General features: G+C 45.4%; 1 protein-coding gene across 1 annotated transcript; it reads right to left on the reverse strand.

The window, feature by feature from the left end:
- Positions 1 to 1,888: 1,888 nt before the first annotated feature.
- FAXC (failed axon connections homolog, metaxin like GST domain containing) lies at positions 1,889 to 23,527 on the reverse strand. Its single transcript, XM_075145535.1, has 6 exons — positions 23,253 to 23,527; positions 22,484 to 22,619; positions 16,834 to 17,030; positions 9,594 to 9,811; positions 3,775 to 3,891; positions 1,889 to 2,172 (listed from the first exon to the last, which is right to left on the reverse strand). Exons 1-6 carry the CDS (start codon positions 23,525 to 23,527, stop codon positions 1,889 to 1,891), a joined length of 1,227 nt encoding a protein of 408 aa, XP_075001636.1.
- Between the last annotated feature and the right edge of the window lie 1,722 nt (positions 23,528 to 25,249).

Here is a 25,249-nt window from a genome sequence, read left to right on the forward strand (position 1 = left end):
TCTATTTGCCCACGACAACGGAGACCGTTGACTGGAACATGGCTCCAAGGACATGCCTGGGGAATTGAGGAAACAGGTGCAAATTCACACCCATCTCAGACCACACCAAACTTGTCAGCTCTCGCTGCGGTGGCTCCCATGCATGAAGAGACCTGGAAGCTCACTGCAGACGTGTGTCCCCCTGCTTTCAGAGCCACGGCTAGCTCGGTCTTCCCTAGAGCAAGTGCTTTTCTCTGCAGAAGACACTCCACGATCCAAGAAAGAGAGGTATTCTTTGAAAGCTGGAGTTATTTCAAGCTCCAGACTATTAGGACTACCAACAATTAAAATCCTAAAGCAGTTGTCTGCCCTGTCTGCTCCCAGAACGTATGGCACAACCAACACATTATAAAAATTTTGCTGCGGGATCCTGATTCATCTAACTGAAACTCATTGAGAAAGTCGTAATTAAAATATTTTTAAACGGGCCACCACCAAAGTCTGCAGGCAAATACCCGATTTTATATGCATGTTTACAAATACCACAGCTATCCCTATGTTCTATACGCTTTATCTCTACTTAAAACCAACTAGTCATGGCCAAGCAACACTGATGTACATGCTTACCTTCAAACCCGTAAGTAAATCCAATGGATTCATTCTCACCTCTAACCTGCATTTAGGGAGATACGAACACAAAGCACGTCAGCACCTGTGCAATCATTCTGGATTTGGGGTTCCAGATTGACAGATGTGCTAGCAAAGGCGCCTTAAAATCAATTCTGGTCACTCTTCCAGCACCTGGAGATCCCCACAGACGGCGGTGCTGACGCAGCTGTCCTCTCTCAACTGGCTTTAGGGATTGTGCACTGTAAGCCAGCGCAGTGCCAGCACCCACTGAAGCACCTTCTAGGCAGCTCTAAAGCATGTGATTGCCTGGGCCAACATCTTGCATTTACACAGCATCCCACACCTACTAATACTCCAAATCGCTTTGCAAGCTTCATGGGTTTGACGTGTCTGTGGTAAAGAGCACAAAGCACCCACTGCTGAGACGCATCAGACTTCTAGTAACAAATCCCAATTCTTTAGCCTTGCCTAGCAATAGCAGACAACAGCCAGTGGCAGGAAGTAAGAACATAATAATAATTCAAACACACAGAAGAAATTTAGATGCCTGAGGCAGGCTTTGGCCAACACACATGCCAGATGAGCGTTTGGGAGATTATACGTTAAAACTGACATTTCCCTTCTGAATAAAAATATTCCAGAGTAGTGATTTCAATCTTCTGCAAAGAACATGAAACACTAAAAAGCTCCTTTCTGTAGGAATACGTTTTCCTCCTGCCTTCCTTGACTGTCTCCGAAAGAATTAGGAGCCGTTCTTTCCTGCAGACACTGTAATAACATATGCACCCAGAGTACGAGTAGCTATCAAATAAAATCCCCCCAAAACTCTGCCAAATCAATACAGCATCAATCATTTTCTTCCATGGGAGAAAGATGTGCCAGTCATGCCTCTTCCATTTTTGTCCTCAACCTATTCCTCTAAAGATAAGTTATCAACACAAACCAGCTCTGGTAAATGCTCCACTTCCCGGAGGTCTGTCCAACCTGGTTGCGAGATCTGGTTTTGAACGCGAACAAAAATGTAGACTGAAAGGTCCTGTTGCCCTCCGGACCTCCTGTTTGCCCGTATGTATTTTAAATAACTGTTTACCTTGGTTCCACCTGAACAGTTACACAAAATGAAATAAGGTTGAAATAGTCCAGCTAGCATGTGACAGCTGAGTCAAGCACAATGGTCTCTTCCAAACTGGTATAAACCTCTTCCTGACCTGGAGGAGAAAACAAATCAGACTGATCCCAAGAAACAGCTTGTCTGCAAAATGGCAGATGCTTGTACACATCACTTGCATTGTTCATGATCTCTGTAGTCATCCATGTCCACATCTGAATCAAAGAGGGAGTGCCCAGTGTAATCTGTGTCAGGGGTTTGAGAAATACTGTTCCCTTCCTCATCAAATGTTTCTGTCCTTGAATAAAAACTGAAGTCCTGCAAAGGGGAGTAAGTCTTGCTTGCTTCGCTGCTTTCCTCAGATTCATACAGAGTGTTATCATCATCATGGTGCCATTCTGGCCAAAATTTCCTCCTTATTCTTTCACAATACATAGCAAGGTTAATCAGTTCACCTGCAACACAGCACAACAGACTCCAGTAAATACATCCAGTCAATAATGCTCTAACTCACCTACCGATGCAGAAACACGTTAGCACTGTTTGGAAATAAATTGTGCAGGTTCTTTCCAAAGAGGTTTCAAAATTGCAAGATCCCATCAATCCTCTTAGCAGCTCTGTTTGTAACTTTCATGTAACTTAAAATACACATTATTAAAATACACATACAACAAGAAGGGTTACACTGGAATGAACATAAATTCATGTAGCAAAATAACTATCCCAAATTCAACCTCTACAGAAATAAATCAAGACAAGATACTAATACTGTAAGCTTTTCATAGTAAAATTCTTTCTTATTTTGTAGAAACCTGGTTTCTAAAGACAGAATTTGATCCTATATATACACACTAGTTTATTGAAATACAGTTAATTTGGGTTTTCCACCACCAGATGGCAGCGTTGTCTGCAAAATAAATTCACATTTTAAAGTTTTATATGGTCACTGGCTCACCCCTAATGTTCCTAGCCTTAGTACCTTATGCATTATGTTTATACATAAATGTATACTTAGAGTGTGCTTAGAGAAGAAATTACAGAAAACTTCAAAGAACAAAGAAATAATAGCATATTAAAGGGAATGGCTATGTGAAACCTGCACTTACAACAGCACGAGTAGGTGGATGGGTACAGAGAATCATCCATATTGCTTGGGTATTTGCATCTATGACCATCTATTTATTTTCATTAGAGACAAACTAGTGCAACAAACGTAGTATTCCTTCTTGAAAGCCTTGGACCCTTCAGAATTTTATCCATGATTCCCCAGACATCAAGGGGAAGAACTGTATAGACTATACTTATTTCCTCATCTCAAGTATTTTCTTCCCCTCACAGTTTTAATAACGAGCAAGTCTATGCCTCCTAACTGTTGCTTTAGTAGCTCTCTCTTGCACAGAGTAGACCTACAGGTCAGATTCATTCCTTTTACACCTATTTCACATCCTTTTCCTCCTTAGCTCTTCCCATTCTTCATACTTGCTGGTTTTATTCTGAAAAGGGATACAAATTCACATGCCTATACCACCCCACAAAAAGAAAGAAAAAAAAAAAAAAAGTGTGGAGGGAAGGAGTATCTTGGTTTCCAATTCATGTAAAAACACAGTGACTCCAAAGTCAGGCTCGACTTTTTCCTTGCCCAGCATCTTCAATAACAGAAAAGGCTGTAATTTTAGCAGGACAATAGCACTTGCAGTTCTACTGTCAATGAAACTACTCAGTTCAGCAGAATTTGGCTCATGGCCGTGCTTCTGTCTTCTCACACTTTACCCAGCATTCATTCCTTAGAGGCATTCAGTCTTTGCTATGTTAAACAGGGAAAAGATCAAGTACAGAAATAGAAACAATTACTGTGTAGAACATTAAAGAGAAAACAAACAAGAATTTTAAGAGAAAACAACATTACAGGATACAAATGCTACATCAAAGGCAAGAACAGCCTGCGATGCAGCTGAAGTGCTGCTGCAGTCTTCAAATGTCCTTACAAAGTGCTCCAAGTTTAAACACGGCAAATGCCACCAAGAGCTTTTCATCAGAGATCACTTAAGCTTTCTTACCTTTGATTAGTCTCTCTGGTCGAGTCCCTGGTAGTGTCCACATTGCCTGTGCCAGATGCCCAAAGACAGTGGCATCAACGGTGGAAACATTTGGTCCCATAATGTACTTCTTGTCACCTATAAATACAACAGCAAACATTTCTCAACTGGATGTCACTTCTCCCCAGTTTTAAAAAAAAAAAAAAAAAATTTCCCTGCTTACATTCTTTAGCATTTTTTTTAACTGAAATCATTCAGCTGAAAAGGTTCACTGGTTCAAAGACAGGGATTCAATGCTGAGTATAGTTCAAAAGCTGTTGCTAGGATTCAGCAGGTGAAATCCATTACTGCAGCTTCCCCTGTGCTCACCACTTCTATAACTAGGCCAATTACAGAGCCACCACTGGCCAAATAACCTCCTCCGCTCGTCGCAGCTAGCAGCGCATACACGCCGCACTAGTTCTGCTGCATTTGAAATCATCTCTGCAGCCACCAGGTGCAGCACGATTTTCTCCTTTGGTGTAAACCCAAAATCTTTCAACCATGGTTCAAAATCACGAATGCACCTGCTTAAAGAAGCTGGCCACCCTGCATCTCTCATGCATGCAGATCCAGTTTCAGGTTTCTCAACTGATCACACAAAAAAAACCAAAGTCGTACCCAAAGCTTTCCTCTCTCACCATTTGTTCAGGCTGAAACCGATGCACCAGTCAGACTGGCAGCGACTGCTCAGAAATGACCTGCATCTCCAGGAGGAGGACGCAGCCGTAGGCAGGAGTGAACAGCTCCTCTGACACACCACCAGCATGGTGCCCCCACCCCCAAACACTGGTTTCTACCTGGCAGGGACCAAACAGAGGCACGGCAGGCACACAGGCAGGCAAGTGAAACAGCAGTTGCTTGGGACTGGCCAGGGTCAGAGGAGGGACATGTCTGCTCCGCACTGCTATTCTGCTTACCTCTCTGGGCACCCCAATGCCATGAGAGTCCTAAGCTGCCACCACAGCACAAACAGATGGATAACTATCTAAGACAGGGAAGAAAATCACATTTCAAAGCCACCATTTCCAAAGAAATATCCAGTATAAACTTGTTTCCTCATCACAGGCACAAGACCTGGAGCAAAGACCGCACACAGGGCAGGCAGGTGAAACATGCAGTATTGCAGAGGTCAGGTTAGGTAGCTGCACTGTCTCTGCCTTGGCCCAAAGTGCTATAAACTGTGAAATGTGGTACGTAACCGAATTCGCCAAATCCAGTCATCCCATCTCCCCAGGGCATTACTCCCCTGCCCAATATAAGCTGCCTGTAATTCAGCACGTTATTAAATGTCAGAGTTATCGAGTGAGTTTAGAAAAACTGTCCAGCAGCAAAATGCATCAAATTCCAGACTACGGTACAACGAATGCTGTTATCCATCTGTCCTGTAGTATAGCAAAGCACTCCTCAGGAATAACCAGTAACAATAACCTCCTCTAGCCTGTCAGATGTAATTTTAACATGGAGGTAACTTTCCCCAGCTCCTTCATAGTCGCATCAATCTATCATTTGAAAACTATGTACAGGGTAAATGTTGTGTCTTTTGACTATTTATGTGATGCCTAGCATTCCTCATCTCAAACACAGACAAAAATTGGTCCTGAAACCACAGTTATATGCCAACACTAGGAATTTAGCACCATACAACCGAGTCTGAGACTCAATCTGTAACAATGTGCTGGGAAGTAATACTGCCATTTCCATCTTACTACAACTAAGGCAGGCAGTGAGTGAGGGCTGAACCATGCCGCTCTTTTGCAAACAGAGCAGCTCCCCAGGCACACCACCTGCACCTTCAGGTGCACAGAAACAAAGGGGAAGAGGAGGAAATAGAGCTGTCGTTCATAGAACTGTAAATCTGGTTTTAGGTCACCCTGCACCACATGACGCAGCCTCCATGCACATTTCCTTCTACCAGTTCCAATCCGTTCCCAAAACTTCCAGTGCAACATTTTTCCAGAAGACTTTCTGAGACCAGATATCATCTGGTCATCATCATAGTTTTATGCCAGATTACACAGCACCTGTCGCATCAAGGCTGCCATAGTGCTAATCATCTCAAACACCTCGCTGCATCCCCTGGCTAATCCAACAGAAATGCAGTCACCTGGTCACACTGGACTTGGATCAAATTTGTACTGCCGGGGATTTGAGAGCACGCAGCTCTGCTATTTATGAATGCATGCACCAGAGGATTCAAAAGCAGCTACTTCAGCACTGGGTCAAGAAACCCCGGCAAGAGACACAGGGCCAGCAGGAGACCTACACCCTTCCACAGCAGCACGTACAGCCCACGCAGGCTGCTGCAGGGCATTTCAACTAGCGTTAGAGGCTCGCGTTCAGGTTAGTCCCACCTCTGTGTTTCAGCTCTGAGCACCCCTGCCCTCCACAAAACATCAAATGCTTTTCAAAAGCCGGTTCAGGCAGCTGCTGCCCTGCAACTCCCTGCTCAAAATCCCCATTCACCCAAAAGCCTGAGGCAGGCAGACAGCTGAAGGGGCACTAACAGATTTATGGGCACTGCTCACTCACTTGCATCTTTTAAATAATTACCAAAATGGGTATTATTATATATTGCTAGTTCATATGCCCAGTTCCCCCCACTGCCTTACACTACTACCAGGCAGTAGGAAACTACTACAACACAAGGAAATTACATTTGTGGTTTAAAGACTGCAGGACAGAGAGCAAGTTGATACCAGCGGGGCAGGCTGATCCATCACAGGAGAATTAGTTCCAACTTCCACATTTATAAGAGATCTGGAGAAGTCTGTTAGGGAAATAGGTACATGGGACAAGGAAAGATGATTCTCAAAAATGAAAAAGAAAGGAAAAAAAGCACCCAAGATGTGACTGGGAGTGTCAAAATGAGTGTCACAAGACCTGGCAGCTGCCAAGTTATCATTCTCTGGAAGCAGCTCTTGGAATTTAAAAGTTATTCTTGTTCCCATGTGAATTGTCTCTGTTAAAAAATGGGGAGCATTAAATTAATCTGATATGCCTGGTGACTGACAGCTACAGTTTGGTACGTGCAGCTATTCTGCATGATAGGCATCCTTTTTAAGCTCTTAAGATTGCCCTTCAATTAACAGCCAAAATCCCAACTGCTTCCTCTTCTGGGAAAATACATGGGCACATATACATGGAAGGGAATCTCACAGAGATTTTTGTGCAGGCAGTAGGCTGGCTGACTGCCCTCTCCTTCCCCCTGTGGAACTGGAGAGTCTCCAGTCAGGCTGGAAGTCCTCATGGCACCTCCTGTCCCCACCCCAGGATACTACTTGGAGGCCACAGTTACTAGACCCAACCATGAACAGCTGGCTGGAGAAAACCTGAGCGTGCTGGTGTTAGTGAAAAATCAAGGCAATTGTAGAAAAGTAGACAAACACATCGATAATCAAAAGGGGAAATATAATGATTCACGTAACTGCACACTGACTAATCTGACATCCGTTTCAGAGGGGAAAATGAAAAAGTGTACAATATTCAGCTGGTAATGTAGTAAAGTAACAGGAATACAGCAGATGTCCGTCAAGGCTTTTTGAAGTACACAAGGCACAACATTCTCATCAATGATCTGGAAGTAAAAATAAAAGCTCTGCTGATAACATATGTATCATACAAATAAAAAAAATTGATACAATGAAAAAATACCTTACCCTTGAGGATTTCCAGTGATTTCTCCCACCAAAAATAAAAGTAAGAGACTGTTTGATTATAGCATTTACCTTCACAAGGAGATGACCCAGGCCACCCAGGGATGGAGGAAGAACTAGGAAAAGCATCTGCCTGCAGGCTGGAATCGGACAAAATCCGATTTGAAACAGGTCAGATTTTGAACAGATTTTGATGGTGATTAACATGTGCCACCAATTACTAATGAAAGTGGTAGCACCTCCACCTGCTGAAATCTCATAATTAAAACTGGATGCCTTTTAGAAAGACATGCTTCAGCCAGAAAAAAGACACAGGCCTCAAGACAGCAACCAAGCAGTCCAATTCACAGAGATCTGTCTAGATGATTTAATGATCCCTTTGAACTCGAAACTTTACAAATCTGAGTGTCAGTATAGACTCCAGAGACAGAAGGATGCAGACTTCAAATAAGCAAACCAAGAGACTTTTACAGGTACTCAGGAACATGTTTCAGTTTTCTCTTGAAGGCTACGTCTACTCTTGGCAGACAGGGATCACTTTAGCACAGACATATCCACTGCTGCTCCATTCAGCCTGCCAGCGTTGTCTGGACAGAGCCAGGAGACTCTGCTGAGCTCCCAAGTCACAGGTTGAACTTGCTGCAGCCCCCACTCCTCTCTGCAACATACATGAAGCCACACGGTGCCAACCTTAAAGCTACGGCAACAGTAGTCCCACAGTTGAGGGCACCTTGAGCTGGCCACAGCTCTGCAGCAGATGTGCCCAGACCTCTTCTTCTAAAATGAGCTGCTCCCTGCCTTCCTCCCCTAGAAAGAAAAGGGACCTCTTAAGCTCCAAACCCAGGTTTTCTTTGAAGAGGCACTAGAATAGGTAACTTTTTCTGTTAACAAACAAAATGCAGCATGAGAAAGCATTGACAGAAGAGGAGCTGTCAACAAATCTCCCCCTTGCCCATTGTGCCCATGCATCACAGGTCTTTTTTCCACCTTGCTCCCAATCCAGCAACTTGGCAGGTTTGTTTCAGAAACGAAAGTTACAGAAGACTCTACTCAGCCCCCTCCAGGTCCTCTGCAAATATCTTTCTTTCCAAAACACCTTGGAAGTCCAGAAGCATCTCTCTTCCTTCCCTTTCTCAGCAAGCACTCAGTTTCTGCCTTCTGCTGGGCTCTCCTCACCTTGCTCCCTGCATCCACTCCACACTTAACTATTTAGAGCATGTGCAGTATGTCCTCCCTCCGGAGCGCAGGGCAGGGCGGCATCCCTCCTGCCCTCCACTCAGCCACCTCTTTAAAGCGATTGTAACAGGCAACAAAGCAGCCACACACGTACCATCTCTCTTGGTTCCTTGCACAAGAGAGACACAAGCTCAAGGGAAGTCAAGATCTGCCCCAAACCAATTCCTCAAAATGCAAGTTTTACACAGACGCACAATATGGTTAGTTCTCAACAGACTACAAGGCCAGAAGCACAGTGTAGACAGCTCCGGTGCAAATTTCAGCCCAAGTTACACAACAGAAATGAGGCTCGTGGTTCTAGCTAAGTGAGGTCAACCTTAAGACCCTATAGGATCCACCCATGACAACCAAGAAGCCTAAAACCACCTATTTTGACAACACAGACCCATCTCCTACTAGCAGCTTTAAATCAAGCAGCTAACACCACCCAAATACAATAAAGTCCTGCTCATCAAAATAACATCTGCAAAGGGTTTTCAAATGGCAGCCTCATAATGATCTATCAAACAGCCACGAGTCCCATGAAGAAAAAATGAGACCCCCCCAAAATATAAGAGGTTTAATTTGCAGAACTAAACACTACGTTTTCCTAAATTCACATAGCAAAATGTTCTTCCAAAATCACAGGCCATGTTCTGCTCCTCTAGCTACACACACCCAGTGCTCAGAGAAGAAAGCCGCTTACCCCTCTAGAGACACAATTTGGTAGCAAACAGCGGGGAAAGAAACACTGTCCCTGCCAGAGAGAGGATGGCACCGAATGACAGCAGCAGCGCGGACTCTTGCCTACTGACAAAATGAGATTATTTGTGTACGCGATCAAGCTGCCAGGAAGCACTCGCAGTTGATTTCATCCTGTGGACAGCGAGCTGTGAACAAACAGAACGCGCGTAACTCGCTGTACGTTACCCAGGAGGCCTGCTAGAGTCCGCATGTCCTTCTCCATCAGCGTGTACATCTCCTCCTCCGAGAAGCGGCCAATGCCATGGCCGTACATTTCCCGCTTCACGATCCCTTTGGTCAGATGGCAGAGGATCCACTTCAGCAAGTCGCTGAAGGGGCCAAAAAGTGAAACCATCTTTTGCGTCTCGTGAAGATTTTCCACCCACTGGCAGTAAGCTAAAGTCCTAGAAGGATGCGAAAATAAGTTACAGCAGTGCAATACCCAGACAGCCCATCACCACCCTGCGAAGGCTCGCACAAAGGTCAGGCAGCGAGCTTTCTTAACGCTGAGCGCTCACTGCCCTGATGGAGAGGTAGTTTCCAGTAAAGAGTAGACCCTGATGCAACTCAGAGGGACAGCAGAGAAAACTGACTTCGCAATTCTTACGCAGACTGCCCAGTGGTTATTCTCTCAGTAAATCATGATTCACTTCAAGAGAAAATGAGACTCACATTGAAATATAAAATAAGAGCTGCAGAATTCTGCTAAACTCGCATAAAAAATGCAGGGCCAGAAGTGACAAAAGGATTTATTAGCTAAAGATGATTGACGGCACAGACCTGGGGAAAACAATAACAAAACAGCCCACAAAGAAACCAATCTTTCCCACCAACCTGTTCTCCTTGCTTTCTATACTGCTGAAACTTAGGCAAGCAGTAACTTCACCCCAACATATTGTAGCAATCATTTTCAGAAGATCTCTGCTCTACTCAGAAACTAACAATGACACACTCTTTGAAAAATAAAATTAAAAAAATGAAGGGATGGTGGTTATTGGGTTCATTTTCTCCTGTATTTTCTCCTCTCTTCAAAATGTTGATTTTATGAGACAGACATTTCTAAAGGGTTCTGTTGTATTTCAGGCCGTATTTCAGCTTTATTGAATGGCAAATATGTTATTTTGAAAGGTCTTTTTATAAAAATTTGTCTTACCAGCTGAAATTTTTGCTTCCTACATGAATTTTTGTTCTTTACTAATATTGTAGGCAAACAAAAAATTGATATGTTGCTGTCGCTACTCAAGAAACTTATGAAAAAAGAAACATTAACTTTTTTAATATCTAGCATCTTCTGACATTATGAAGAAACCAAAAAGACCATATGACTTTTGTCACCAAGTTCAAGGGATGTTGGAAAAAGGACTAAAGACACCTCAAAGTAGACATGACAAACACATGAAGCCAACAGGGTCTCGGAAACACCAGGAGCTGATACCCATATTCCATTATGTTTGTAGCAATTTCCAAACTGAAAAATCTACAAATGGATTTACATATTTAAGATCATATGAAAACAGGCTCATGGAGACAAAATAAACCAGTGAAGCTAGATTGAAAAGTTGAAACATCAAAAGTTGCAAGTTCATGTTCGCAATTATATTAAATATTAACTTAATAATCAAATGTTTCCATTTCCAATATAATTAGAGCTCAATTTTTTCAGTTTGGAGTATGACTTCAGTTTTATCATTGTACATATTTCTAACTGCACATAATTTCCTCAGTGCTGATATGGATCGCCTAATTCAAGAAAGAAGAAAAACCAAAGCAGCATCTCCTGGAGAACTCCTGTGAATTTTTTTTTAAATGTACATTTTATCAAACTCCTGTATGTCATGAACAGAAGTTGAATTCAGCAGTACCATCAGGGAACAACTACGTTTACACCAGGAAAATAGTCTAATCTTTAAGTTTCCACAGATTCTTTACTTAAATTACTAATAACATGAGGTAAAAGGAGAATATTTGGCATAACATCTGAAAAAAAATCCACTTACAGCTCAAATTTAGAATGCTCCCAACAGAGCGGGTGAAAGGCATTTTAATTCTATTAAAAATTGCCCACTGCAGGACAATGTCTTCTGCTCAAATTGATTTCATTAAAGTCAGTAACAGTGAGGCATGTGCAGGTTTTGCTGGAAGTGCATGAACAGCGAAGAACAAAAATGCACCTGCTATGTTTCTGATGGCTTTTATCCTCAACAGGTTTCTTCACAACCTCTTGCACCGTATTAATATGACAAAAGCATCCCACTGACATTTCACATCCTTCAGTACCACTCTTTGAACAAGGGTGTTCTGCACAATCCTTGTTTGTCAAAATGGATGGATCAAGTCAAGTCATTGGGCTGGTTTCAGCACAGCGGAGTTCGAAACAAAGCCAGATTTAGCGAGAGGCACCAGCACAAAAGGGGGAACGTGAAGCCAGCGAGCACAGGAGCAAACAGCTACTAAAACTCCAGAAGTATTAACTTTGACTAGAAGATGTGGTGTGAGACTGCCTCGCTCCAGGAACAAAGGTAAAACAGGATTTAAGAAGGATGGGCTGAAAGCATAAGGGCACTCCATAGAGCAGAACGTTTCAGTACTTGTGTTTAATGGGCCTGGGAAAGGACAAGGTCCCTTGGGCAGGCACAGCTCTGTACAGGAAGAAAAACTCTGATCTTGATGCAAACACTGGGAATAATTACAAAGACTATCTATATCTGTAAATTATTATTTATTACTTGAATAAGCTAAGAAAAACCTGCTCTCTGAGAGCACTGCTGTGTGTCTCACTGCAAAAACCCTTCTTCCCCAGCATGGCCCTGACCAGCTTCACCTGGCAGCTCTGCAACACAGCTTAGTTGCTTTAGGACAACAGGCCTGGCCACGGAAAGGGAACACAAGAAAAAGAAGCCAAAACAAAACTGAAAAAGAAGAGAGGAGACTCTGTTGCAGCATTTTTTAAAAGTCACCCCAGTCGCACAAGACTAACTCGGCCCTATAGACTTGCCATCACTGTTGTTCACTCCAACCACACCAGCGAGCTGGCACCGCACCAAGAGTTATCAACCACATCCAGGATGGCTTTAATTTCATGAGACGGGATGAACAAGGTTTCCCACAAAGCTAATTAGCCTATACTTTAAAGCAAAAATACATTTTCCTAGTGCTCACTTGCTTGTTCTGGGGCAGAAGGTCTTTGGGTCTGGAAGAGGCAGAGATCAGATGAAGTGTTTCATGATCAGGACAGCAACGCAGGAAGAGCAGAACTGCATAGGATTTAGGTAATCCTGCTCAGGCTAAACTGTCAAGCACAATCTTAGACATCTGCTTGTCACTTTGAATGAGTAAAGTTGCCATACATCCCAAATCTCAAATTTACATGGGCAATGAAGGCAGCTAAATAGACAACTACAGAGTTTACTCCTAAAATTGTATGGTTCTGAGCACGCAAAGGCAAAGAAAAAAGCAGGCTCAGACTCAGAGAGACAGTTAAAAGCACTTTTAAAACTGGCTTTACAAGCACTTTGTTAAAATAATTTTATTCAAAGGTTCATTAATCTGTGCTTCCTATCAAAACATGCTCCTCTGCATTTAATCCCACCCATCATCCCTCTGCTCAGACTACATTACTAGAGTATTATCAACATTACAAAAGGTTAGAAAATGCCAGAAATCGGGTAGTCTACATAACCTACTTCAGCATAACTATACATTTTAAACTGCAGTTAGTATTTATAGGATGACATAATTATTTTAAATATTGGCCTGAACTGAGCATTTTGGGAAACATTAACATTCCCATTTGTGCCAGCACATCTGTACAAATCTTAGAGTATAAATAAAGCAATAATGCGTTAAAGAGCAATGCTGTGGGGGTGAAGCAAATCTGAAGTCTAAATGTAAAAGCAGCTTTGGCCTCAATACATAAATCAGGAGAGGAGATGGAGAAAGTGACTCATCAACAGCGGCTTGCCTGATTATCCCCAAACTGTCTGAACATCAAGGCAAGGGGGAGGTGTTCACAAGGATGTGAACTCGGGGTTATTTTTCCTATCTGAACCTGTGCAGAGTGGAATTTCTTGATATACAAAAGAATTACGACGAGTTCATTCCACAATCAGCTGTAGAAACCCCACCTGCTGTGCGCCGTCCCAGAGCAACTGGCTTTTAAGCTGCCAGTGGCATTCAAGCCTCATCATTGTTAACAGCAGGAAAGATGTTGCTCCTGTAATTGGCTTGATGGATTTAAATATATATATTATAAACATATTTTATGTTTAACACATGGCAAGTCTGAATACTGACCAAAGTCACATTCATTTGTATTCTCATACCATGCTTTTCCTGTACTTCAAACACTCATCACGTATGTGATGTTTACATGGTCTTCTTGAAAGACAAAGCAAGAAATGAGTTAAATGTGTGTGTAATACGCACACACACTTACAAATCACTAGGGTCGTGTTTGACAATACAGCTAAACCAATCTAACGGGTTAGTTTGGTTAAGCTGCATATTCAAGGCTTTAGGTTCTCACTAAGCACATTAGCATCACCGACCTGAGATCCCTCTCCTGCGATTAAAGTGCCAGAAAGCACCTGGCAGCAACTGCTAGCCCTCCCGGCACCAGGAGCTGCCTGGTTTGAATGCCGGCAGCGCCGCCGAGGCCAGCGTGCCAGCGCCAGGACGTGAGAACCTGACACCCTCCAGCCCACCTTACAGAGAGGTCCGATCCCACAGACGTGCTGCAGATCACCAAAAACTCAATGCATCCTCAACGCATCCTGAAGATGGCTGTGGGTGCCCCGCTGGTTTCTGAGGGCCCCGGGTCGCTGCAGGCAGTGGAGGCAACCCAGGACAAGCCTTCAGCAGATGACAGAGGTCTGCACCAGATCCAGGACCCAGGGCAAGAGCCACAAAATCAGTTCGCTCCCATCTCTTCCCTGCTGACTCGGCCCAAAACCAATCAGGTTAGCAGGTGTTTTTTCTTTTGCCGATTTAAACATAGCAAAAGCCTAATAGTTATGGCATTCTCCAGGGACAGGAGCTCCAGCGCCAGCTCCAAATCATTGTGCATCTCAGGGAGATGCTGTAATCCCTGCACTAAAATAGGTACACTCACCCGCTTGCTGTTTTTCTGCCTGACCCCTGCCAGGCATCGCAGCCTGGGACGGAGGCAGGGTGTCTAGAGGCTGAGGTTCACAATAGCCCTGCATTGCTCTCAACTCCAGCCAGAGCAGCAATTTCCACCTGTAAGAGGCACTAATTGGTGAAGATGAGCAATTACCTCAGCAAAAGTAAAACGGTTCAGGAAAGGATGCTGAGCACCCACCAGGATTAGCTCCATCCAGAGACAGCAGACCACAGGATGTACTTTGCTGCTTTGGTCAATAAATGTACACAGTATTACTTATTTATGATGAAGCTACTTTGCATGCCGCTGGCAATTAAATGGTATAAATCACATTTTACATCACTGCTTTGGAGGCTTGATTTTATAAACCTTATTCTGCAGAAAGGCGATCACTGTTACAAATTCCTCACCATGGGACTCGAGGACACCACAAACAAACCCTAAACTTCTGGTGGGAAGTGGACAGGTTGAAGGACCAATGTGAAGGGATCCCACAATCACAGATGCAGTGCTGTCAGGGTAAAAGGCAGTCCTACACAACTAAAGCCTGATTTTATTTTAGGGTAACTACAGGATGGTCGAAGTTGTTATCCAGGAATTACAGCGGTAGGATTGTGATGCTCAGGCTTTGCCTAGTACAGAGAACTGGCATGGTGTAACCTCACCAACGTTCCAAGCCTCTGGTACAGCCACACAGCAGGGACATACAGTAAGACTTACAGTTGGATGTTTTACTACACTGCAGCAAAAATATATGCCTTAGGGAAACTCAACTGCGTGACTAAACAGGAAAGGCAACAGGGATATACAGCCAGGCACGCACATCCTTACTTGGTCTAGCTTTGCCCACTCATTTCAATGCCACCTCCCTGGGTCAGAGCCTGAACACGCAACACCTGTCCCCCATGCTCCCCTGTGTCATGCCCAGCAGTGCCGAGTCAGCCCAGAGGGAGCCTGGATGGACAGACAACAGCTTCACAGAGGAGAGCACAGTTTATAATTGAGACACAACAGCAGTGTAAGTTTGTCATCAGTAACGTTACATTTAAAGCAGTTAAGTCTATGGACCGCGAAACAACCGACCGTAAGACAAGGAGATGGAGTATTAGGGGATTAAAAGGCTTTATCTTCCCTTTGGCAGCTATAATAATTGAGGGGGGGGGGAAGAAAAAAAGTTACATTTGCAGGCTACTTGAGTCAGATTTTTGAGGCTATGGCACTGCAGATGGGTATAACTGGTGAAGGTCACACTTCTTGGAAGGCAGAGACTACATTTCTAAACCATATCATTTAAATCTGCCCACTGAATGCTACAATTGTTCCCAGGAAACTCTAAAAATTATTTTAAGAACTATATGCACACATGTTGCTGCTCATCTTTGATCACAAGGTGAAAGAAAAAGCAGGTAAATGCATTCAATTTAAATCACACATTGTTTTGAAGAAAAATAGTGCAACATGAATGCAAGACTTAGTACAACAAGGACTCTTAAATGCATGCTAGAAAGCAAACTATTGGGAAAAAGCCTTGTGCCTGCTGAGGCAGTCAATGCAGCATCCAAGATGCCATGTCCACCTGCTACTTTTATGAATCCAGACTGAAAAGGGCACTTAAAAAAGACTGAAATGTAAAGTGGGGGGGGAAATCACAGGTATTATTTTCAAAGGTGTCAGTAAAATGCATAAAGTACCAGCAAGGATATATTTATGTTTTCCATTCATATACATACTTCAGCTTCTCAGGATACTGTGACTAATACTGTATCCCATCAACTGGCAGTGTTGTCAACAATACATATTAACAGGAGTATCCTGTGTTACAGGAAAGGCAATAATCCACATTGTAATCGCACACACAGATAATTAAAATCAGTAACTGTAAGAACACAATATTCTGGATTCACTATGAACGCTCGACTTGTTCCCCGAAGCCCCCCAAACCACAAATGTATTCAGGCATCTTGATTTTTTGCTCTTTATTAACAAGGCTGTTTCTATACAGAGGTCACGTGAAACAGGACGGAGGAACAGCCCCCTGCTGCTCCCCTCTGCAAAGCTGCAGGCGAAGGGCCTGACTCCTTACCTTGCTTACACAGCACGACAGCTTTTCAGGGGAACTACCCCTGGCTGATACTAGCGTACACAGAAAGAAGTAGCAGTTTTCTAGGGTGAAGGAAGTTGTGAAATTAATAAATGGGCACCCAAGCTTTCTGCAAGAGAAAATAACCATTCACGTCCAAGGCTCGAGCGCAGGGGCAGATCTGACAGCACAAGAATGCAGCCAGCTTTGCCATGCAAGCTTACCAGTAGAAGTGCTCCTCCACCATTTTTGTCACGGCTCTGGAAACAGCTCTTTCATGTGGACCAAGGTGTTTATTTAAATTCACTCCAAGTTTCTCTTCCAAAAAGTCAATAATGAACTCAGTGCCAGATACTTTCTTGTGATTGTATTCAATCCAAGGCATTTTCCCTTGAGGGGAAAGTTTTCCATCAAAATAGTTCTAAGAAAAAAAAAAGCAAGTAAACGAACAAACATACAGACAAAAAGGACCCTTCAGGTTCTGTTTCAATGAGAATAAAGCTTTTAAAGTATTTTTCTGTGTTTTTAAAGGCAACATTATCCAACAAACTTTTTTTTTCTAAAGTAATACTCTAGACTACTGGTAGCTGTTCAATCAGAGCAACAGCTTTACCCTATATGACAATTCAGATAAAATTATTTCTAGGTCCTGCAAGGTGTTACACGCTTTTATGTTGGATGCCACGTGATGCAATATTATTTAAGTACCCAGGTTATTTAAGGGGTTGGAGACGCTCAGATCTCCAAGAAGATGGGGTTCATTATTCTAAACGAGTTTTGAATCACAGGACTGACACCTAAATTTGGCTCTTGCACAGAGCAGCACTTTGCACGTTAAAACTACTTTATAAAGATTAATTCACTACCTATCTCAGAGAGATGCATTACCTCCAAGGACAAAACACACACAATCATAAGCATGTAATGAAAGGCATATCGTTCCCTCACCGGGCAGGAGGGAAATCTGCCTTTACATATGCTTCTGCAACTTCATAACTTAGAAATCTCATACACTCATAGACACACTTGTTACAATTGGGTCTCCAAGAGCCCAGCACCAGTACAGCACTAGTACATTGCTGAATACTGATATATCGGCTCAGCATAGCACTCACACAGAAGTAGCAATGTATTTTCACCATTTTACAGTTAGAGAAGGTGAAACACAGAGATTAGAGAATTTATGTCTCATCTGACAAACACGAGAGGAATTGCTGGCTTTCAAAACGTGATCAGACAGTTATTCTCTCTTACTTCTGAAGGCAGAACTTTCTTCCTTTCTTGTGACTCCTGTCCTCGCATCCTGTTATTTAATGTATAAAAAATCCTAGCTCAGAAAACCGAACAGTAAAGGCTCACAATAAAGGCTCTGCACTCAGTCTCTGCCAGTCACTCTAAGCATTTCGGGATCTAGCTCCTAATTGCTGGAGGTTCAAAGTTAGCAGTTCTGGACTGACCTGTTTGGGTCTCAAGTATTTACCCTTCGTGAATCCACTACAGATGGATTAAGGTCCTCTTGCAGCAAGGAACGTACACCACAACGCGCCTCCAGCCCAGTCTGAGAGCACAGCACCCTGGCTACCGCTCAAAACACGGACATGCAATGCACTACGAACGCGCGACCCTTCCTGGAGGCTCTTCCCTTGTGGATGAAAACAGACGGAACGGGTAACGCTGCTGGGAAAACAATGCCTTCTGGCTGTAGTCTTTTCTGGGATTTCTGCCCAAACAAACAGCACGGTAGGGACACTGGATTATATAACATCTCATCTACTGCATCCCTGCGTGGGTGAATAAAGCAACTGGATCCACCCCACTTGCACGTGTGGGTGACATGAGGGTTACTACTCTGGTCCATGGGAGAAACTCTAAAACTGCTGAACACCTGAAACTGAAAGAAGAGCACTGCCCCATCCTTCCACCTTCCAGACCTTTCCTTCATCAAAAAGGCTCTTTCAGCACTCAGACTGACTGACAGGTTTCCATAATTTTTCATTATGAATTTACTACAGAATCATAAGCTTTTTCTAGGACTACATAGTGTGTCTATATGGCACTGAGCATTGCTGGCTTAATCTTTGTTAAGCCTTTTCAGTATAAGAATTCCCTTCTTGTGCACAAACACTGATGTTTTGCAGAAGCTACTAGACTTGAAGATGTGTTTATTATGTATTGCAATTACTGTAGGCCATATCATTCGCAACCCAGAAAAAAAACAAGTTCTTATTATTCAACTGCACATTTCTTCAAGCACATATATATAATATATGTAAATACATTGTGTAAAAGCTTGTTAGTACTGCATTAATATTACACAAATGAGAGCTAAAGTTCTTACAGGAAAGTTGGTTTACCTAAACTTATAAAAGCCTTCTCAAGATTTTCATATTTCCTTACATACAGTTTATCAAACAAAGTAGGAATCATCTTTCAATGACCTGAGAAAACCATAGTTTCTTGACAAATCCTTTACACTGTTCTTGTATCCATTGTTCTCAAATGGGTATTTTTAGGCTTGAAACCTCGGTATCCTTATGGCTGCTACTAATTGCCATCAAATATTTTATCAATTTTCCACTTAAAAATTGTTCCAGCTGCAAAGTAGGGAAAAGCTGTAATATTATCGTTAAAAAAACAAAAACAACCAAACAAAATATTCCCTCATACCTCATCATATATTTAACGGAGCTGCAGCCCTGCAGCCTGCAAAGCAACAATAACAAGAGTTCCCCAGAACCTCATTTATAGAGGAATTTATAAACAGAATGGCATAGGGCACTTCTGGGGTAATTTTATAGTACTATCCAGAAGACATTAGGTTTCACATTTTCAATTACTGCTGCTTATGCTTTTACTTTTACTCACGTCTCTTCCCAAGGAAGCTACCATCTTCACAGACCTGGCATGAAAACAGCACGTTTCTGCTGTGCTAATTACTTATCAGATTACATAAACACTCAGCTCTTCATATTTGTGGGGGAATCAAGGAACACCCAAAAGATCTCCACAAACACCCAGAATGGGCTCTTTCAAAGCAAGCGTTATCAAGAAAAGCATCAAACATTTTGAAAAAACAGCTAGGTACTACGACAGCCCAGTCGGAGTGGGGCTGCCCAAATTATTTTTGATGGAGAACTTGCACCTAGAATGGCAGCTTCAAGAAAACGTAAGCACATTACAAGAGCACATCTGTTGGGAGAAATTCAGATGAGAGTAAAGTAGGAATGTGTCACCCAGTTCCACTCCTCACATGCCATTAAAGCATATTGTGTAAGGCACAGCACGTTATTCAATAGTCTGATGCATTATAATAAAGTATAAACACAAAGAATCAAAAGAGTAAAAGCAGTCTGACCACCTTGCTGCCTTTTCTTCACCCCGTTTCACCACCCTCCCTTCGAAGCAGCCCCTCCCCGGGAAGGTGATGACCACAGCAAGTCTCCGGACGCACCAGCTGCCACACGGAGTGCCACCACTTCTCCATCACGGCCCCCGCCGGCACGTGGGGAAGCGAGGCGTTTCCTCCTGTGTCTGGCCATTACCCCCACACACACCCACCCCGCTGCCGGCTGGGGGGGGCATGGGATGCCTCTGTCACCTACAGTGTCCTACGGGTAACACAGCCACGAGGGAACAAAATAAAAGCCTCCAGGTGATCCAAGTACAGGAAATTTCGTAACTGCAGCTGAGAATGGCACTGCCTGCTACCGAGAACCCCCCTCCTGCTACCTCCTGCTCCTCTACCACTTAATCCCAGGGCGGCATCCATACATTCCTCCGTCCACTGGAGCCAAACACAGCACCATACTCCTAACACAAGGACAGAAACAGAATCTGCCTCTTACGGGAAAAAAGCTGCATCCTCAGGTCGTAAGCTTAGCTCCACCAAACATACCTCTAAACCCCTACATAGGGTCGGTAACCCCACAAACACCTTAAGCCCGTGTAAGCTGGCACAGCTAAAAGCAGCAACATGGAGTTCCCAGCGCCCGCGGGACCCATTCCTGCTCCTGCAGCATGGCACGTGGAGCATGTGGGGTTAAAACCAAATAAACTAAACCTTCATGGCTCCAGCTGGGCCAGCTCTGGCCCAGCCTGAGAAAAGCACATGCAGGAAGGGATAAGAGGGAGCCACTGAAGGTAGGGCTGTTGCTTTTGGCGGTCCTGCTGACCTACGCCAGCTTAGTGTGCTCACAGCTAGCAAGTAGGGATAGAGACACGCAACACCAAAAACCAATGCTGACCTTCAGTACAGAAAATAAAGAGGGGAGAATAACCCTCTGGAAATCCCTCTCTCCCAAAAAGCTGGGTGACTCACTTCTACCCAGCATTAGCTGTCTAGACGACTCCATCCTGAATCACACAAATGCGCAGTGTTATCTTTTAGAAGTGACCGTATCCTCTCACAACCATCTTTTGTACTGCAGCTTTCTTTAACTACTCCCTACCAGAGCAACTTTGATCATTGCAAACCTCCGAACCGCATCAACTGCCACTGGAAAGAAAACACATCTCACCAAAATAGTTTTCCCTTCAAACGTTCAATTTCTACCCAAATTATTCTGGGTGGAGAAGCAATGTACACTAAGTCCTCCTGCTCCAATGACATGTTCAAACTTCAGTATCTTGCAGGTTCTGTAAACCTAAATGAGGAAAATACATCCCACGGGATGGAAATCTCCCTCTTTAACGCTCTGAAGTATCTGATTCAAGTACCATTAAATTGTGAGCTAATGAACATTAAACTCGGGCTTTTAAAGACTTAAGCAAAATGTACTAATTATGTTTTCTTTCACTTCCGACGTAAAGGAGTTTAATCACATATGAAGCTGAATAAATATCAACCACAAATGTGTAAAAAACAGAAAAGTGGTAATATGATTGTTTTTCCTCTGTAAAACACTGGACATAAATGAAACATTCTTCCTAACACCTTGGTACACAGCAGTAAAAAGTGACCTGAACCCATGTGGGGTGAGCGTGCAACTTACCCACAGCTCAATGTCTTTGAGACAAAGAAAGATGCCAATCCTACATCTCTTGGGGAAAAAAAGAGAGAAAAAAAAGGACAGACATTTCTTCTACCTAAGATGCTCATAACACCGCTGTTGTAGCATCTTAAATGCACTCAATGCTTTACACAAACAGAAGAGAAACCCACCCCATGTTTCGAAGAGCTTGCACGCTGTACAGCCTGCGACGCCGCAACGAGGCACATGCCAGACTCGCGGTGTCACAACTAAACCTTGACGCTAACAGGCGAGACTGCTAGAGTCAAATTTCTGCTCTCCCAGCTTTCATTCACTGGAGTAGCTCAGGCTTCGTCCCCTGTGGGAAGACGGCACAGGATGCACCCAGCCACAATTAAGCAGCAGTATTCACGACCTCTAAAAGCAATCCCATCTCCCTTCACTGGAGGGGAAGCACCGCACATCTTCCCAGGAGAGCTCCAGAGAGAAACCCTCCAGGAAAATAAGAAGCTGCAGCTGTCTAATCTTGATCTCTTTAGCGTGGTGAAATTCAAAGACCAAATAATGTTACGCTTTAGTTTTGGGGTGTTATTTAGCGTTATATAAACTCCAGACTACTCTCCCACTTCAGCATTTCCAGCCAAGTTAACTTCTAACATTCATTTACCTTTGCCAGTTAAATCTAGAGCTGTTCCAGACCAATCTTATTCAATTCGGATCTTTAAAGGTTATACACCAAATTTAACCAGAGACAAAAAAGTGTCAGTGTACCCATCTAGCTGTAGGCACATGTTCACATCTCCCTGGATGAGACAGACTGGGGGGGAGGGGAGAGGGGATGCCTATTTGGCATTTCATGCAATTGCAGCGAGCTGCGATGTAAAGTAAAACTGCACAGATGTACCTGGTAGGGTAGATCAGCCATCCTTAAGTAAGTTTCCATTTTCAGACAGAATGGAGATAAACTTGGAACACCATTGGTAGGCCTTGAAAACTGATGCAGTATGATAGCATCTTTCGAATCAAGCTCTTGCTCTTTCCTGTCAAAAACAAAATAGAATTGCAGTGCATCGAACAGACAAAGGAGAAATCCTGGCCGCGGCAACGCACACATCCTCCCGTAACGGACTGCTGCAGGTTTTTGATTCATCGCATCCGGAGCCGGCGAGCAGCACCCCGGCCGCCGAGGCAGGCAGCAGGCTGGGCCTACCGGGCACCGGAGACGGAGCCCCAGACAGCGCCAGCCGGGGGCTGCCAGCCCCCTCCCCGCTCCGGGCCACCTGTGGAGGCAAGCGCTGGGCACTCTTCAGAGCCGCCTCCTGCACTGCTGCAAAGGGTAAGCGGGGAAAAAAGCGTAAAAAAAAGAATAAAAAAAAAAAGGGTAAATGGCAAAACCACGGTGAAGCAGAGCAACCAGCCCACCAGGCCGCAACGCCCTCTCCCCTCAGGTAAGCGCCTCCGAGCGCCGCCTCAGCCCCCGCGGCGAGAGCGCCCTTGGCTTCCACCGCTCCTTCCCAGCGGGCTGCGCCCAGCCCCGCGCAGGCCCCGCCGCCGCAGGCCCCCCGCCGCTGCAGGCCCCCCGCCGCCGCAGGCCCCCGGCCGCCGCAGGCCCCCGGCCGCTCCCGCCCCAGCCCCGCCGCTGCCCTTGCCGCCGGGAGCCGCCGCAGCCTCACCGTATGGCCAGCAGCTCGTGGAGCAGGTAGGCGGCGGCGGCCAGCAGGGCGCCGCCCGTCAGGTACAGCGTCTTCTTCCACCAGGAGTCGGAGCCCAGCGCCGCCATGGTGCCGCCCGCGCCCCCGCCCGCCAGCGGGAAGGCGACGATCTCGCCCCCATAGAGGGCGGGCGGCGGCTCCTCGGGCCCCGCGCACCACCCCAGCGACAGGCTGCGGTTGCGGCTCAGGTCCGCCACGCAGGAGCGGGGCGCCGCCAGGCCCACCCCCCACAGCATGCTGCGCCCGGGCCCCGCATGCCCCGCCGCACCGCGGAGCCCCCCACCTGCCCTGCCCCGGCCTGCCCAGCCCAGCCGCCGCGGCGGGCAGGGGAGGGCCGCGCCGCGCCGGGCGGCTCCGCCGGCTCCCTCAGCCGTCGCTGCGCGGCTGCGCAAGGCGGCGGGAGGGGAGGAGAGGGGCCGGGGGGGCCGGGCCTGCCCCTGCGGAGGCGACCCGCGTCCCCCCGCCGGGCCCGGGGCGGCACGGGCGGACCCCGCGGCGCAGCTCGGTGACTGTTGTCCAAAACTCAGGGCGAAAAGCCGCGCTGCTGACCGCGCTTCACGCCTGGGGTTTTGCCTGTCAGCCGGCCCTGTTAGAATAGCCGCGCTCTGCTGCTCCGAGCACCGCTGCGCTGTTCCTTTACGGAGGAACAGCGGCCTCCCATGTCATCCCCTATTTGGGACAACAGGCGCCGCGCCATCGCGCCCCGGAGCCCGACCGCAGCGGGACATCCCCACGCGGGTCGCTAAACACCTGGCATCCGGCGGCGGTTCTCTTTCTATGATGCTGATGCTCCATGAGGTGGCTGAGGAGAACACCTTTACAAGCAGAAAGGTACAGAGAAAGGGAAGCAAAGCGCCCCTAAAGCAGATCCCTCGAGATTTATCTGGCACTGAGGGTCCCAGTGGTGCCCTGCCTGCAGCCTCCCTGCCGCAGCGGGAGCCGTGGGTGCCCCGGGTCGGTACGAGCAGGACTTCATGTCATAGTCTGCCGAATATCCACAGCTCTGCACATCACACTGACCCTAAAACGCTAACAATGCCCTTTGTTTTCTGACTAATACCACTGCCCAAATATTTAGTCCTTCATTAAATGCTGCGGTGTGTACACAGCTGCTCCAAAAAGCTCCCGCAAGTTACATATTTTATTACGCCATGAGGGGCAATAGAAGTGACCCGATCCTTCACACAAATGGAGCAACTTTCAGTGTCCAGTAGGGGATAGACAGGGTCTATGACCAGGGCTCTGTAGACGCTTTACCTCAGGGTATGGGACAGTCACTGAGCAAGCCGTGGAGTTCAGATCCATGTGCCCACTTCTCCAAGTGCCAGCGGTGGCCAGTTGCACTGGTGTGCAACATCAGTGAGAGCAACCGTCTCTGCCTCCTGCCTGCGCTCACCAGGAAGGCTGCTGTGCTCTGATACTTTCCTGCGGTAGCTCCTTGCAGCATTTTGTTGTATTCCTCACTTTTAACTTCTATTCAGTAACCACAAGCTACAGCACAAGAGCCCCATGTTTGATACATAGCATGTGTTTGATACTGTGCTGATGCGCCGCTCTTAGGAATTAATGGGATCAGAGAGGTCCCAGGGACCTGGTAAATCTCATTCCACAAACAGGTTGCTCCCTCCAAAACCTGCTGCGCTCCTTTGCCCGCATCCTTAGCGAAGTGCTGGCTGAGCTCCTTCTTCACAGCTTTTGGGCCACTCCACGCTACAGATGACGCACAGGTAATGAAATAAGAGTGGAAGGTGAGAGCAGCAGCTGCTTCATGCCACGGCTGATCATTTGCAGCATGAGATTTGGTTAAAGTCTTACGACAGGGCAGTGAGGAGACAAAGAAGAAAAGCACTTTTTCTCTGCTGCAGCATCTGCAAATCTCAGGCTGAAGATTTGTTTCAAGTGGCAGACAGCCTAGTAAATCTGGACTGTCACAGCCTGGGAGCTGCTCTTAGCTTTTG

Source organism: Calonectris borealis, chromosome 3, assembly GCF_964195595.1.
Source record: "Calonectris borealis chromosome 3, bCalBor7.hap1.2, whole genome shotgun sequence".
Classification (NCBI taxonomy): domain Eukaryota; kingdom Metazoa; phylum Chordata; class Aves; order Procellariiformes; family Procellariidae; genus Calonectris; species Calonectris borealis.